Source organism: Oncorhynchus clarkii, chromosome 18, assembly GCF_045791955.1.
Source record: "Oncorhynchus clarkii lewisi isolate Uvic-CL-2024 chromosome 18, UVic_Ocla_1.0, whole genome shotgun sequence".
Classification (NCBI taxonomy): Eukaryota; Metazoa; Chordata; class Actinopteri; order Salmoniformes; family Salmonidae; genus Oncorhynchus; species Oncorhynchus clarkii.
Genome location: NC_092164.1, coordinates 2,959,857 through 2,979,144, shown reverse-complemented (window position 1 = coordinate 2,979,144; position 19,288 = coordinate 2,959,857). Strand labels below are relative to the sequence as shown.

At 41.8% G+C, this 19,288-nt stretch overlaps 1 protein-coding gene across 2 annotated transcripts in view; it reads left to right on the top strand.

Annotated features, from left to right (window-relative positions):
- The first annotated feature begins 591 nt into the window (after positions 1 to 591).
- LOC139372831 (zinc finger protein 850-like) overlaps positions 592 to 19,288 on the top strand; it is a 113,412-nt gene continuing 94,715 nt past the window's right edge. The window contains exon 1 of one of the 2 annotated variants that reach the window (XM_071112658.1): positions 592 to 1,348. In XM_071112658.1, coding sequence (XP_070968759.1) covers positions 655 to 1,348 — 694 coding nt within the window. In that variant the 5' untranslated portion in view covers positions 592 to 654. Of the gene's footprint in view, positions 1,419 to 19,288 lie in introns of both variants that reach the window. The other variant, XM_071112657.1, reaches the window with a different exon arrangement.

Below are 19,288 nucleotides of genomic sequence, written 5' to 3'. Positions count from 1 at the left end.
GGAGGATGATATGAAATGAGTCTGTGTAGTTACTAACCCTTGTGATAGTGAGTGGAGGATGATATGAAATGAGTCTGTAGTTACTAACCCTTGTGATAGTGAGTGGAGGATGATATGAAATGAGTCTGTGTCGTTACTAACCCTTGTGATAGTGAGTGGAGGACGATATGAAATGAGTCTGTGTCGTTACTGACCCTTGTGATAGTGAGTGGAGGATGATATGAAATGAGTCTGTGTCGTTACTAACCCTTGTGATAGTGAGTGGAGGATGATATGAAATGAGTCTGTAGTTTCTAACCCTTGTGATAGTGAGTGGAGGATGATATGAAATGAGTCTGTGTAGTTACTAACCCTTGTGATAGTGAGTGGATGATGATATGGCTCCTAATTTTCACTCCTTTTACCCCTTTTTGCCTTCAACTCTTATCCACTTTTAGAATTAGTTTTATTCATTTTTTGTATGGTACAGCCTACTGATATGAAGTCATATGTATATCTCTTCAACTGACTGGTTCTTCTGATGTTGTTCACACAGGAGACCATGTTGAGACATTCTCTACATCCAGAGAGCATCAGCAGGAAGATCACAGAGCTAAGAGGTCTCACCACTGCCCACATTGTGAGGAGATTTTCCCAATTCTATCAAAGCTAGAAATGCACCTAAAAATACACACAGGAGAGAGTCTGTATTCCTGTTCCGACTGTGGAAAAAGCTTCAAAACATCAAGGTCTCTGACAGTTCATCAGAGAACACACACAGGAAAGACGCCTTACTCCTGCTCGGAATGTGGAAAAAGTTTCTCTCAACAGAGCAATTTAAAAACACACCAACGTATACATAAAGGAGAGAAGCCTTACTCCTGCTCTGACTGTGGGGTCAGTTTCTCAGGATTGGATACCTTAAAAACACACAAACGTATACATACAGGAGAAAAGCCATATTCCTGCTCTGACTGTGGGAAGACATTTTCTCAACTGGTCCATTTAAATGCACACCAACGTATACATACAGGAGAGAAGCCTTACTTCTGCTCTGACTGTGGAAAGAGTTTCTCTCAACAGAGCAGCTTAAAATCACACCAGCGTACACATACAGGAGAGAAGCCGTACTCCTGCTCTGACTGTGGGAAGTGCTTCACAACATCATCTGCAATAAACGTTCATCAGAGAACACACACAGGAGAGAAGCCTTACTTCTGCTCTGACTGTGGAAGGAGTTTTTCCCGATTGAATACCTTAAACTGTCACCAGCTAATACATACAGGACAGAAGCCTTACTTCTGCTCTGACTGTGGGAAGAATTTCTCTCTACAGAGCAGCTTAAAATCACACCAACCTATACATACAGGCGAGAAGCCTTACTCCTGCTCTGACTGTGGAAAGTGTTTCTCTCGACAGGGCAGCTTAAAATCACACCAACGGATACACACAATAGAGAAGCCTTTTTCAGAATAAAACCGTACATTTTGGGTGGATTGACAATGGACCCCTGCTTAAAGTATCCTCCTTTTTAAATGAAGTCTTACAGAGTTGGCTACAATGTCATCCTCCAGATAAGGCAGATCTAATATTACAGCAAATAATATGGCTCAGCTCCAATGTACTGATAGATCAAAAAAACTTTATGTAAAAAAATGTGTATAATATCTATGAAGGACATACATTTTCAACCTTTTACAACATACAACATTTTCAGACAAGATAGAAAGGCCAAAGAGGGCGGTGTTGCAATCTACTGCAAAGATAGTCTGCAGAGTTCTGTCCAACTATCCAGGTCTGTACCCAAACAATTTGAACTTCTACTTTTAAAAAGCCACCTCTCTAAAAACAAATCTCTCACCGTTGCTGCCTGCTACAGACTTAAAAAAATCATACAATGTGATTTTCTGGATTTTTGTTTTAGATTCCGTCTCACAGTTGAAGTGTACCTATGATAAAAATTACAGACCTCTACATGCTTTGTAAGTAGGAAACACTGCCGATTTTGCAGGTTATCAAGTACTTGTTCTCCCCACTGTATATCTCTCTGGTCACCCACAAAACCAATTCTTCCTTTGGCCGCCACTCCTTACAGTTCTCTGCTGCCAATGACTGGAACAAACTACAAAAATCTCTGAAACTGGAAACACTTATCTCCCTCACTAGCTTTAAGCACCAGCTGTCAGAGCAGCTCACATATTACTGCACCTGTACATAGCCCATGTATAATTTAGCCCAAACTACCTCTTTCCCTACTGTATTTATTTATTTAGCTCCTTTGCACCCCATTATTTCTCTCTACTTTGCACATTCTTCCACTGCAAATCTCCCATTCCAGTGTTTTACTTGCTATATTGTATTTACCTCCCTCATTTGCTCACATTGTATATAGACTTGTTTATATATATATATATATATATTTATTATTGACTGTATGTTTGTTTTACTCCATGTGTAACTAACTCTGTGTCGTTGTATGTGTCGAACTGCTTTGCTTTATCTTGGCCAGTCCGCAGTTGTAAATGAGAACTTGTTCTCAACTGGCCTACCTGGTTAAATAAAGGTGAAATAAAAAAGACTGCCTGATGCTTTCACATCAGCATGGACCAACATCCCTGTGGAACGTTTACAACATGCACAATCCATGTCCCGAAGAATTCAGGCTGTTCTGCAGGCAAAATTGGTGTAACTAATAAACTGTCCGGTGAGTGGTAAATGAGCAAGGCATACTGGGATAAAAGTTTTGGTTAACAGCATACATGACTGGTTCCCCAGGCACAAAACCCTCGAATAGGCTCTCAATTTAGCATATTTAACAGGCTGCTGATGGGCCATCAACTGCGTCCCATTGTATTTACACTGGTTGGGCTGGTTAGGCCCACAGAACAATGACACTTGCCCCAATAGCCAATCCGCAAGCAGTTGTATGGACTTCACAAAGCTGTGGAAATATGTCCAGACAGTCACAATTGTTATTTATTCAAACTGATATATAGATATCAGTTAGACAAATTACAGTTGAACTCATATTGATTAACTAGATTTTCCATATCAGTGCCCATTATTAAAACAATGTAGTCTGATGGTTGACTGGATGGCACTGCTTCCCTCTGCAGTTTTCTGTGGGAATGAGCTGGTAGACAACATGTATCAGATGGTGTGATGATCAGTTTTCTGTGGGAATGAGTTAGTAGACACAACATGTATCAGATAGAGATGGTGTGATCAGTTTTCTGTGGGAATGAGTTCGTAGACACATGTATCAGATAGAGATGGTGTGATCAGTTTTCTGTGGGAATGAGTTCGTAGACACAACATGTATCAGATAGAGATGGTGTGATGATCAGTTTTCTGTGGGAATGAGTTTGTAGACACAACATGTATCAGATAGAGATGGTGTGATCAGTTTTCTGTGGGAATGAGTTCGTAGACACAACATGTATCAGATAGAGATGGTGTGATCAGTTTTCTGTGGGAATGAGCTGGTAGACACAACATGTATCAGATAGAGATGGTGTGATCAGTTTTCTGTGGGAATGAGTTCGTAGACACAACATGTATCAGATAGAGATGGTGTGATCAGTTTTCTGTGGGAATGAGTTCGTAGACACAACATGTATCAGATAGAGATGGTGTGATCAGTTTTCTGTGGGAATGAGTTTGTAGACACAACATGTATCAGATAGAGATGGTGTGATCAGTTTTCTGTGGGAATGAGCTGGTAGACACAACATGTATCAGATAGAGATGGTGTGATGATCCGTTATTAATACTAAACAACTATTTAACGATACACAATCTTAGAAATGACTTCATGTATTTATTAAATTGTCATTTTAGTCATTGATGAGAAAAGTGTTTTGGATGAATGCATTGAACTGAATCGATCTACCAATAAATAAAGTTTGTACATTTTTGCTGGTCAAACTCTTCTTCTCTTTTGTATAATTACATAGGGCCATGTCTCTCACCTGAAATCTGCTGCTGCATTCATCCCAGTCATCAACAACAGAGCATTGGGGTAGGTCCATGTCTGACAATGTGTGCGCAATTACAATGACAATTTAACATATTCAATAAAAAATAAAAAAAGAGAGATAACAAACATACTGTTGACACACAGGCTATGGTGTAATGGAATGTTTTGCCATGTGTGGCTGGTTTTGTGGATTTTGACACTTATGACTGGTTATGACATCTACATAAAATAATGCAATATGTCTAAACAGTGACAAGTTCTATTAGCTGTTATTGACATATTGTGACTGTGTTATAAAGTGTTATGACGCTGGGTGTAAAGTAGTGTTAGTGATTATTCTAATTCTATAGTTAAAATATAATAATGACAACAAATTAAAATGCCAGGGAGCAGTTGTTGTGACAGAGTAGGAACCAGTGTTTTCTATTAGCTACGTCATGTAGCTAACATTCTTGCTTCACATATTCCTATTTGGTTTTGAAGATACTGTTTCCCAAACAACATGCTGATTCAGGTCTACAGCATCACTGGTATTATCAGGCTGCATAGCTAATTACGTTTGCTCCGACTCAGTACATTTATTAGATTGCTAGCTAGCGATTAGCATTAGCGGCTAACAATATTTAGGCCCAACTTGCAGTGTAATTTTAGAACGCTAGTGGTTTATATTAAGAAGTAAAGAGAAAACAGCATTGATGTCATCAACATTGCCCTCGGAGTGTGGTGTCAGGAAAATAACCTCACACTCAACGTCAACAAAACTAAGGAGATGATTGTGGACTTCAGGAAACAGCAGAGGGAACACCCCCCTATCCACATCGATGGAACAGTAGTGGAGAGGGTAGTAAGTTTTAAGTTCCTCGGCGTACACATCACAGACAAACTGAATTGGTCCACCCACACAGACAGCATCGTGAAGAAGGCGCAGCAGCGCCTCTTCAACCTCAGGAGGCTGAAGAAATTCGGCTTGTCACCAAAAGCACTCACAAACTTCTACAGATGCACAATCGAGAGCATCCTGTTGGGCTGTATCACCGCCTGGTATGGCAACTGCTCCGCCCACAACCGTAAGGCTCTCCAGAGGGTAGTGAGGTCTGCACAACGCATCACCGGGGGCAAACTACCTGCCCTCCAGGACACCTACACCACCCGATGTCACAGGAAGGCCATAAAGATCATCAAGGACAACAACCACCCGAGCCACTGCCTGTTCACCCCGCTATCATCCAGAAGGCGAGGTCAGTACAGGTGCATCAAAGCTGGGACCGAGAGACTGAAAAACAGCTTCTATCTCAAGGCCATCAGACTGTTAAACAGCCATCACTAACATTGAGTGGCTGCTGCCAACACACTGACTCAACTCCAGCCACTTTAATAATGGGAATTGATGGGAAATGATGTAAAATATATCACTAGCCACTTTAAACAATGCTACCTAATATAATGTTTACATACCCTACATTATTCATCTCATATGCATACGTATATACTGTACTCTATATCATCGACTGCATCTTTATGTAATACATGTATCACTAGCCACTTTAACTATGCCACTTTGTTTACATACTCATCTCATATGTATATACTGCACTCAATACCATCTACTGTATCTTGCCTATGCCGCTCTGTACCATCACTCATTCATATATCTTTATGTACATATTCTTTATCCCCTTACACTTGTGTCTATAAGGTAGTAGTTTTGGAATTGTTAGCTAGATTACTTGTTGGTTATTACTGCATTGTCGAGGGGGGGGGGGGGGGGGGGGGGGGGGGTATTGTGTGTGTGTCTTGTAGCTAAAAAAATATATATATTTTTGTTTTGCTTGTATTGATGGAATGTTTGTCCTCAGGGCACCATAGCAACTGAGACACTGGGTTCCTGAGTAAAAACAGTAAAACTGTAGAGAAACTCTCCCAAACAGACACAGAGTCAGACCAGGCTGAGAGGGAAGCAGTAACACCCAGTCAACTGGCAGACTATAGCTGTGTTCGAATACCCATACTAACATACTACATACTAAATGACTATATACCTCAAACTAGAGTTAATTTTAGTATACTGTAAACGAACGGTATCGTTTCAGTTGAGCGTCCGAGAGCTTTACCTGTCTTCCGGATGCTGTTGCTATGCAACCTCTTGCCAGCTTTTTAGCATATCAAATGACTAGCTAAACATTTTAAGATTTCGGGTGTGTGTTCGTAAATTCAATCTGGAGTGCCAGAGTGCGCTTGGGCTTTCGTAAATTCAGAGCGTTGTCAGACTGTCAGTTCGAATCGCCCTCGGAGCGTTCAGAGCCACACTGGACGCTCTGGCGGAGGAGGAGGGTTGATCCGAGCGTTCAACGGCAGTCAAGCACCCAAGCTAACTGGCTAACGTTTGCTAGCTACTTCCAGACACAAATGAAAGAACACCTCACTGACCATTTTACTTGCCATAGCAGAACTGGTTAGACTGTTTTCATGTAATCCAGAGCGTTGGTGACTGCTAGCAATAATTTATTAGGCTTTCTTTTGCCGACGTTTACTGACGCCGGCTATATTCAACGGGTGTTGAGCGTTCGTAAATTCATCAGTCATTCTGCACAAGAGTGTTCTGAAATCGGAGTAGATAGCCAGAATTAACAATGTCTATTGAAACGCACAACGACTACAGTATAGAATGATGTGAATAATCAAGTCAATAAATGTTGGTTAGTTAGATACCAGATAGTTAATATACTGCCTGGCAAGTTCCATGTAACGTTATTAGTATCCAACTAACGTTAGCTAACATACCAGTACATACTGCTGTAATGCTATGCAGTTCCTAAGGATAGCGTAGCTAACATACCAGTACATACTGTTGTAATGCTATGCAGTTCCTAAGGATAGCGTAGCTAACATACCAGTACATACTGCTGTAATGCTATGCAGTTCCTAAGGATAGCGTAGCTAACATACCAGTACATACTGCTGTAATGCTATGCAGTTCCTAAGGATAGCGTAGCTAACATACCAGTACATACTGCTGTAATGCTATGCAGTTCCTAAGGATAGCGTAGCTAACATACCAGTACATACTGCTGTAATGCTATGCAGTTCCTAAGGATAGCGTAGCTAACATACCAGTACATACTGCTGTAATGCTATGCAGTTCCTAAGGATAGCGTAGCTAACATACCAGTACATACTGCTGTAATGCTATGCAGTTCCTAAGGATAGCGTAGCTAACATACCAGTACATACTGCTGTAATGCTATGCAGTTCCTAAGGATAGCGTAGCTAACAAATTGTCAGCCAACTTAACGTGTAACGTAACTTATTTGAAAAGTCATTACTTAATTACATTGCTCAACATTTTCTTAACATTTGTTATAATTAGTTAAAGAAATGAATTTGTATTCTCTCTCATTGGACTTCGGCTGCATATTTTACCCCATTTTCTTGAAATCTGAACACGTTGTGAAGCCATCCCCCTTTTTTCTGAAGAATTGCATTATGGGCCCTAAAAGTACAGAAATAGTGTCCTCTGTGTGTAAACTTCGTATTTTGGCGAATTGCATGCTAACCATATCCATACGATGACCAATAAGCATACTATATACTCCATTCACGTCACAAATAGTACAGTCAGTGCGGTTAGTTTGAGCATTCAAACACAGCCTGTTTGTTTTTAAAATGAGAAGCCTCACAGAGGGTATTCAACACTACGGGCAAATCCAAGGTCATCTCAATATGTTTACAGTAGAATCAAACAAAACACACCAAAACTAAAGGAGCACACTAATCAGTAAAGTAAAGAGGCTAACATTCTATAACTCTTCCTTTCCACTGGACAGTTCTCTCACAGTGAGAAACAATAAGATTACAATAGTGTTCTACGCTTTCTTAATTCAACGTTACCATTTCCTTTATGAGATGAGAATGAAGTGATGGAGTGACTTTAAACTTAGCTGGTCTGAGAGAACTGATGCTGCTTTTCTTCTTAATGTATACGTTGATGTGTTTTTAAGTTGCTCTGGTGAGAAAAACTCTTTCCACAGCCAGAGCAGGAATAAGGCTTCTCTCCTGTATGTATACGTTCATGTGTTTTGATGTTGAGAAACATTTGACACATTCAGAGCAGTAGTAAGGCTTCTCTCCTGTATGTTCATGTGTTTTTAAGGTATCCAATCGGGCAAAACACTCTCCACAGTCAGAGCAGTAGTAAGGCTTCTCTCAAATCCAATCAAATGTATTTATATAGCCCTTCTTACATCAGCTGATATCTCAAAGTGCTGTACAGAAACCCAGCCTAAAACCCCAAACAGCAAGCAATGCAGCTGTAGAAGCACCTCTCCTGTATGTATTCGTTGGTGTACTTTTAAGCTGCTCTTTTGCGAGAAACTCTCCCCACAGTCAGAGTAGTAGTAAGGCTTCTCTCCTGTATGTATACGTTCATGGGATTTTAAGCTATCCAATCGGGAGAAACTCTTCCCACAGTCAGAGCAGGAGTAAGGCTTCTCTCCTGTGTGTGTTCTCTGATGAGCTGTCAGAGTTTGTGATATTGTGAAGTTCTTCCTAGTCAGTACAATAATACGGATTCTCTCCTGTGTGTATTTTTAGGTGCATTTTGAGCTTTGATAGAATTTGTCAAATCTCCTCACAGTGTGGGCAGTGGTTAGACCTCTTGGCTCTGTGATCTTCCTGCTGTTGCTCTCTGGATGTAGAGAATGTCTCAACACAGTGTCCTGTGTGAACAACATCAGAAGAACCAGTCAGTTGGTGAGATATACATGACTTCATATCAGTAGGCTGTACCATACAAAATGGGAATAAAACTATTCTAAAAGTGGGTAAGAGTCAGAAGTTCAAAATGGGCCAAAAGGAGTGAAAATTATGAGCTATATCATCCTCCACTCACTACCACAAGGGTTAGTAACTACACAGACTCATTTCATATCATCCTCCACTCACTATCACAAGGGTTAGTAACTACACAGACTCATTTCATATAATCCTCCACTCACTATCACAAGGGTTAGTCACTACACAGACTCATTTCATATCATCCTCCACTCACTATCACAAGGGTTAGTAACTACACAGACTCATTTCATATCATCCTCCACTCACTATCACAACGGTTAGTAACTACACAGACTCATTTCATATCATCCTCCACTCACTATCACAAGGGTTAGAAACTACACAGACTCATTTCATATCATCCTCCACTCACTATCACAAGGGTTAGTCACTACACAGACTAATTTCATATCATCCTCCACTCACTATCACAAGGGTTAGAAACTACACAGACTCATTTCATATCATCCTCCACTCACTATCACAAGGGTTAGTAACTACACAGACTCATTTCATATCATCCTCCACTCACTATCACAAGGGTTAGAAACTACACAGACTCATTTCATATCATCCTCCACTCACTATCACAAGGGTTAGTCACTACACAGACTCATTTCATATCATCCTCCACTCACTATCACAAGGGTTAGAAACTACACAGACTCATTTCACAGAACTTTAAAACACTGTCAGTTGGTCTACTTCACTTCTTTAGTCTACTCTCTGATCACTCCAGACAGCCCAGTTAATAAAACATGCTGACAATACTGGTGTCAAACCATGCAAGTCTCAGTAGCATGAAATAACATTTACCTTCTCATTGAAACAGTTCCTCATGAAACAGGTCTACTGCAACTTTTCATGCACAGTGGGAAGTTGGAACAAGGAGTTATTGTCTTGACAGTTCTGGAACTTTCTTTGAGTCTAAAAATAGATTATATTTTTTTATTGTACAATTATCTAATTTCAACAGATCAGGCAGCTAAACATTGAAGGTAAAATATTAATTCAATCACAGACACATGCACACTTTAAATTACACAATGTAAGTGCACTTAAATTGACATAAATTAATAAACGACTCAAAAACCATTTAGTACAAGGTTGCAGTATGTTTTAGGCAGATCTATGTAATATTTTCCTGAATAACCTTGTCTTCACTGTATTATTTAGCGATTAACCAACATTTCCAATTTTTGGGGGGTTATTAAAACAACTAATTGACTGACGTCGTTTCAAATGCTTGAATTTGATTTAGTTCCGTTTTGTTTTCTCTGAGCCCAACGGCCATTTCTCTAGAGATAAATCAAATCTTTAACGAGTGAAATCAAGTCAGGAACTACAATATGTGGTACGTGTGATCTCTAGATGGATACTTTTACGTCTGCTACGTTACGTTAGAGGACTTTAAGGAATTTTTTTTTTTTATCAAGTAATCAAATAGGAACTAAGTATTGTGGTAGATATTTTAAATACTATAAAATGAGAGAAACTTATTACACAAGTCAGAGTTATACTTAAACTAAATCTTTATTCATTTATAAATAATCAAACACAAATGGACAGAGTGAGTTCTCACTGAGTGGAGTGAGCCACTGGGTTATCTACTATCTCAGGATAGGTCAGGATAGGTGCAACCTCCGAGATGATGTACAATGGTTCCAGACACTAACCCCACACATCCTGTGCCAGACCTTAGGCCCCAAATACAAGGAACTTGTTGTTTTGTTCAGTACTAAGAACTTAAAAGGACACTTGTTGTTACTTACTTTCCACCTTGCTAGGAGGGTGTGACTGACGCACAGACACTTGTTACTTAGTTTCCACCTTGCTAGGAGGGTGTGACTGACGCACAGACACTTGTTACTTAGTTTCCACCTTGCTAGGAGGGTGTGACTGACCCACAGACACTTGTTACTTAGTTTCCACCTTGCTAGGAGGGTGTGACTGACGCACAGACACTTGATGTTACTTAGTTTCCACCTTGCTAGGAGGGTGTGACTGATGCACAGACATTGTGGAGACAAGTGATTGGTTCCCATCACTCATTCCTTCACATGGTTTGCAATAGGTAAAGACATTCCACATTCACGTATGGAAACAATGTTTCCTTCTGACCTCCTTTTCCCTGTTCTCTTTCTGATATTCTGCATAGCAACAGGAACATGTGATAGACAAGCCTGGCCTCAGGTGACTGGGGCCCAGATGAGGGAGGAAGAGCAGTTGCCAACACCAAACTCCCAAAGGAGACATTCTAATAACAAGAGTTAACAGTTTAAGCATATTGACTGATGGACTGTGCCGGCCTCCACAATGGATCAGTCCACCCAGACAGGAACCAATCAGACAGGTGTCTGAGACTGATGGACTGTGCCGGCCTCCACAATGGATCAGTCCACCCAGACAGGAACCAATCAGACAGGTGTCTGAGACTGATGGACTGTGCCGGCCTCCACAATGGATCAGTCCACCCAGACAGGAACCATCTTCATTTATCTACGTTACTTCGCCAATTCTGATTTCACCACAGTACACTGAACAAAAATATAAATGCAACATGTAACAATTACACAGTTCGTATAAGGAAATAAATTAATTAGGGCCAAATCAAATGAATGTCACATGACTCGGCAGGGGTGCAGACATGGGTGGGCCGGGGAGGGAACAACCACTGAGCAGCCAGGCCCAGCAAAATCAGAATGAGTTGTTCCCACAAAAAGGGCTTTAGTACAGACAGAAGTATTCCTCACTTTCATCAGCTGTCCGGGTGGATGGTCTCAGACGATCCCGTTGGTTGAAGAAGCCGGATGTGGAGGCCCTGTATTGGGGTGGTTATACACTTAGTCTGTGGTTGTAAGGCCAGTTGAACACACTGCCAAATTTGGCTGCTTATGGTAGATAAATTAACCCTAAATTCTCTAGCAACAGCTCTGGTAGACATTCCTGCAGTCAGCATGCTAATTGCGCGCACGCTCAAAACGTGAGACATCTGTAGCATTGGGTTGTGTGACAAAACGTCACATTTTAGAGCGGCCTTTTGTTGTCCCCAGCACAAAGTACACCTGGTTAATGATCATGCTGTTTAATCAGCTTCTTGATATGCCACACCTGTCAGGGAAATTGATTATCTTGGCAAAGGAGAAATGCTCACTAACAGGGCTGTAAGCACATTTTTTGTACAACATTTGAGAGAAATAAACTTTTTGTGCATATGGAACATTTCTGGGATCTTTTATTTCAGCTCATGAAACATGTGACCAACACTTTAGATTTATTTTACTCACATACTTCCACACAAACAGTAGGTATCCTACGCACATACTTCCACACAAACAGTAGGTATCCTACGCACATACTTCCACACAAACAGTAGGTATCCTACGCACATACTTCCACACAAACAGTAGGTATCCTACGCACATACTTCCACACAAACAGTAGGTATCCTACGCACATACTTCCACACAAACAGTAGGTATCCTACGCACATACTTCCACACAAACAGTAGGTATCCTACGCACATACTTCCTCACAAACAGTAGGTATCCTACGCACATACTTCCACACAAACAGTAGGTATCCTACGCACATACTTCCACACAAACAGTAGGTATCCTACGCACATACTTCCACACAAACAGTAGGTATCCTACGCACATACTTCCCCACAAACAGTAGGTATCCTACGCACATACTTCCACACAAACAGTAGGTATCCTACGCACATACTTCCACACAAACAGTAGGTATCCTACGCACATACTTCCACACAAACAGTAGGTATCCTACGCACATACTTCCACACAAACAGTAGGTATCCTACGCACATACTTCCTCACAAACAGTAGGTATCCTACGCACATACTTCCACACAAACAGTAGGTATCCTACGCACATACTTCCACACAAACAGTAGGTATCCTACGCACATACTTCCACACAAACAGTAGGTATCCTACGCACATACTTCCACACAAACAGTAGGTATCCTACGCACATACTTCCACACAAACAGTAGGTATCCTACGCACATACTTCCACACAAACAGTAGGTATCCTACGCACATACTTCCACACAAACAGTAGGTATCCTACGCACATACTTCCACACAAACAGTAGGTATCCTACGCACATACTTCCTCACAAACAGTAGGTATCCTACGCACATACTTCCACACAAACAGTAGGTATCCTACGCACATACTTCCACACAAACAGTAGGTATCCTACGCACATACTTCCACACAAACAGTAGGTATCCTACGCACATACTTCCACACAAACAGTAGGTATCCTACGCACATACTTCCACACAAACAGTAGGTATCCTACGCACATACTTCCACACAAACAGTAGGTATCCTACGCACATACTTCCACACAAACAGTAGGTATCCTACGCACATACTTCCACACAAACAGTAGGTATCCTACGCACATACTTCCTCACAAACAGTAGGTATCCTACGCACATACTTCCACACAAACAGTAGGTATCCTACGCACATACTTCCACACAAACAGTAGGTATCCTACGCACATACTTCCACACAAACAGTAGGTATCCTACGCACATACTTCCACACAAACAGTAGGTATCCTACGCACATACTTCCACACAAACAGTAGGTATCCTACGCACATACTTCCACACAAACAGTAGGTATCCTACGCACATACTTCCACACAAACAGTAGGTATCCTACGCACATACTTCCACACAAACAGTAGGTATCCTACGCACATACTTCCACACAAACAGTAGGTATCCTACGCACATACTTCCACACAAACAGTAGGTATCCTACGCACATACTTCCACACAAACAGTAGGTATCCTACGCACATACTTCCACACAAACAGTAGGTATCCTACGCACATACTTCCACACAAACAGTAGGTATCCTACGCACATACTTCCACACAAACAGTAGGTATCCTACGCACATACTTCCTCACAAACAGTAGGTATCCTACGCACATACTTCCACACAAACAGTAGGTATCCTACGCACATACTTCCACACAAACAGTAGGTATCCTACGCACATACTTCCACACAAACAGTAGGTATCCTACGCACATACTTCCTCACAAACAGTAGGTATCCTACGCACATACTTCCACACAAACAGTAGGTATCCTACGCACATACTTCCACACAAACAGTAGGTATCCTACGCACATACTTCCTCACAAACAGTAGGTATCCTACGCACATACTTCCACACAAACAGTAGGTATCCTACGCACATACTTCCTCACAAACAGTAGGTATCCTACGCACATACTTCCACACAAACAGTAGGTATCCTACGCACATACTTCCACACAAACAGTAGGTATCCTACGCACATACTTCCACACAAACAGTAGGTATCCTACGCACATACTTCCACACAAACAGTAGGTATCCTACGCACATACTTCCACACAAACAGTAGGTATCCTACGCACATACTTCCACACAAACAGTAGGTATCCTACGCACATACTTCCACACAAACAGTAGGTATCCTACGCACATACTTCCACACAAACAGTAGGTATCCTACGCACATACTTCCACACAAACAGTAGGTATCCTACGCACATACTTCCACACAAACAGTAGGTATCCTACTCACATACTTCCACACAAACAGTAGGTATCCTACGCACATACTTCCACACAAACAGTAGGTATCCTACGCACATACTTCCACACAAACAGTAGGTATCCTACGCACATACTTCCACACAAACAGTAGGTATCCTACGCACATACTTCCACACAAACAGTAGGTATCCTACGCACATACTTCCACACAAACAGTAGGTATCCTACGCACATACTTCCACACAAACAGTAGGTATCCTACGCACATACTTCCACACAAACAGTAGGTATCCTACGCACATACTTCCACACAAACAGTAGGTATCCTACGCACATACTTCCACACAAACAGTAGGTATCCTACGCACATACTTCCTCACAAACAGTAGGTATCCTACGCACATACTTCCACACAAACAGTAGGTATCCTACGCACATACTTCCACACAAACAGTAGGTATCCTACGCACATACTTCCACACAAACAGTAGGTATCCTACGCACATACTTCCACACAAACAGTAGGTATCCTACGCACATACTTCCACACAAACAGTAGGTATCCTACGCACATACTTCCACACAAACAGTAGGTATCCTACGCACATACTTCCACACAAACAGTAGGTATCCTACGCACATACTTCCACACAAACAGTAGGTATCCTACGCACATACTTCCTCACAAACAGTAGGTATCCTACGCACATACTTCCACACAAACAGTAGGTATCCTACGCACATACTTCCACACAAACAGTAGGTATCCTACGCACATACTTCCACACAAACAGTAGGTATCCTACGCACATACTTCCACACAAACAGTAGGTATCCTACGCACATACTTCCACACAAACAGTAGGTATCCTACGCACATACTTCCACACAAACAGTAGGTATCCTACGCACATACTTCCACACAAACAGTAGGTATCCTACGCACATACTTCCACACAAACAGTAGGTATCCTACGCACATACTTCCACACAAACAGTAGGTATCCTACGCACATACTTCCACACAAACAGTAGGTATCCTACGCACATACTTCCACACAAACAGTAGGTATCCTACGCACATACTTCCTCACAAACAGTAGGTATCCTACGCACATACTTCCACACAAACAGTAGGTATCCTACGCACATACTTCCACACAAACAGTAGGTATCCTACGCACATACTTCCACACAAACAGTAGGTATCCTACGCACATACTTCCTCACAAACAGTAGGTATCCTACGCACATACTTCCACACAAACAGTAGGTATCCTACGCACATACTTCCACACAAACAGTAGGTATCCTACGCACATACTTCCACACAAACAGTAGGTATCCTACGCACATACTTCCACACAAACAGTAGGTATCCTACGCACATACTTCCTCACAAACAGTAGGTATCCTACGCACATACTTCCACACAAACAGTAGGTATCCTACGCACATACTTCCACACAAACAGTAGGTATCCTACGCACATACTTCCACACAAACAGTAGGTATCCTACGCACATACTTCCACACAAACAGTAGGTATCCTACGCACATACTTCCACACAAACAGTAGGTATCCTACGCACATACTTCCACACAAACAGTAGGTATCCTACGCACATACTTCCACACAAACAGTAGGTATCCTACGCACATACTTCCACACAAACAGTAGGTATCCTACGCACATACTTCCACACAAACAGTAGGTATCCTACGCACATACTTCCACACAAACAGTAGGTATCCTACTCACATACTTCCACACAAACAGTAGGTATCCTACGCACATACTTCCACACAAACAGTAGGTATCCTACGCACATACTTCCACACAAACAGTAGGTATCCTACGCACATACTTCCACACAAACAGTAGGTATCCTACGCACATACTTCCACACAAACAGTAGGTATCCTACGCACATACTTCCACACAAACAGTAGGTATCCTACGCACATACTTCCACACAAACAGTAGGTATCCTACGCACATACTTCCACACAAACAGTAGGTATCCTACGCACATACTTCCACACAAACAGTAGGTATCCTACGCACATACTTCCACACAAACAGTAGGTATCCTACGCACATACTTCCACACAAACAGTAGGTATCCTACGCACATACATCCACACAAACAGTAGGTATCCTACGCACATACTTCCACACAAACAGTAGGTATCCTACGCACATACTTCCACACAAACAGTAGGTATCCTACGCACATACTTCCACACAAACAGTAGGTATCCTACGCACATACTTCCACACAAACAGTAGGTATCCTACTCACATACTTCCTCACAAACAGTAGGTATCCTACGCACATACTTCCACACAAACAGTAGGTATCCTACGCACATACTTCCACACAAACAGTAGGTATCCTACGCACATACTTCCACACAAACAGTAGGTATCCTACGCACATACTTCCACACAAACAGTAGGTATCCTACGCACATACTTCCACACAAACAGTAGGTATCCTACGCACATACTTCCACACAAACAGTAGGTATCCTACGCACATACTTCCACACAAACAGTAGGTATCCTACGCACATACTTCCACACAAACAGTAGGTATCCTACGCACATACTTCCACACAAACAGTAGGTATCCTACTCACATACTTCCACACAAACAGTAGGTATCCTACGCACATACTTCCACACAAACAGTAGGTATCCTACTCACATACTTCCACACAAACAGTAGGTATCCTACGCACATACTTCCACACAAACAGTAGGTATCCTACGCACATACTTCCACACAAACAGTAGGTATCCTACTCACATACTTCCACACAAACAGTAGGTATCCTACGCACATACTTCCACACAAACAGTAGGTATCCTAATCACATACTTCCACACAAACAGTAGGTATCCTACGCACATACTTCCACACAAACAGTAGGTATCCTACGCACATACTTCCTCACAAACAGTAGGTATCCTACTCACATACTTCCACACAAACAGTAGGTATCCTACGCACATACTTCCACACAAACAGTAGGTATCCTACTCACATACTTCCACACAAACAGTAGGTATCCTACGCACATACTTCCACACAAACAGTAGGTATCCTACGCACATACTTCCACACAAACAGTAGGTATCCTACTCACATACTTCCACACAAACAGTAGGTATCCTACGCACATACTTCCACACAAACAGTAGGTATCCTACGCACATACTTCCACACAAACAGTAGGTATCCTACGCACATACTTCCACACAAACAGTAGGTATCCTACGCACATACTTCCACACAAACAGTAGGTATCCTACGCACATACTTCCACACAAACAGTAGGTATCCTACGCACATACTTCCACACAAACAGTAGGTATCCTACGCACATACTTCCACACAAACAGTAGGTATCCTACGCACATACTTCCACACAAACAGTAGGTATCCTACGCACATACTTCCACACAAACAGTAGGTATCCTACGCACATACTTCCACACAAACAGTAGGTATCCTACGCACATACTTCCACACAAACAGTAGGTATCCTACGCACATACTTCCACACAAACAGTAGGTATCCTACGCACATACTTCCACACAAACAGTAGGTATCCTACGCACATACTTCCACACAAACAGTAGGTATCCTACGCACATACTTCCACACAAACAGTAGGTATCCTACGCACATACTTCCACACAAACAGTAGGTATCCTACGCACATACTTCCACACAAACAGTAGGTATCCTACGCACATACTTCCACACAAACAGTAGGTATCCTACGCACATACTTCCTCACAAACAGTAGGTATCCTACGCACATACTTCCACACAAACAGTAGGTATCCTACGCACATACTTCCACACAAACAGTAGGTATCCTACGCACATACTTCCACACAAACAGTAGGTATCCTACTCACATACTTCCACACAAACAGTAGGTATCCTACGCACATACTTCCACACAAACAGTAGGTATCCTACGCACATACTTCCACACAAACAGTAGGTATCCTACGCACATACTTCCACACAAACAGTAGGTATCCTACTCACATACTTCCACACAAACAGTAGGTATCCTACTCACATACTTCCACACAAACAGTAGGTATCCTACTCACATACTTCCACACAAACAGTAGGTATCCTACGCACATACTTCCACACAAACAGTAGGTATCCTACGCACATACTTCCTCACAAACAGTAGGTATCCTACGCACATACTTCCACACAAACAGTAGGTATCCTACGCACATACTTCCTCACAAACAGTAGGTATCCTACTCACATACTTCCACACAAACAGTAGGTATCCTACGCACATACTTCCACACAAACAGTAGGTATCCTACGCACATACTTCCACACAAACAGTAGGTATCCTACGCACATACTTCCACACAAACAGTAGGTATCCTACGCACATACTTCCACACAAACAGTAGGTATCCTACGCACATACTTCCACACAAACAGTAGGTATCCTACGCACATACTTCCACACAAACAGTAGGTATCCTACGCACATACTTCCACACAAACAGTAGGTATCCTACGCACATACTTCCTCACAAACAGTAGGTATCCTACGCACATACTTCCACACAAACAGTAGGTATCCTACGCACATACTTCCACACAAACAGTAGGTATCCTACGCACATACTTCCACACAAACAGTAGGTATCCTACTCACATACTTCCACACAAACAGTAGGTATCCTACGCACATACTTCCACACAAACAGTAGGTATCCTACGCACATACTTCCACACAAACAGTAGGTATCCTACTCACATACTTCCACACAAACAGTAGGTATCCTACTCACATACTTCCACACAAACAGTAGGTATCCTACGCACAT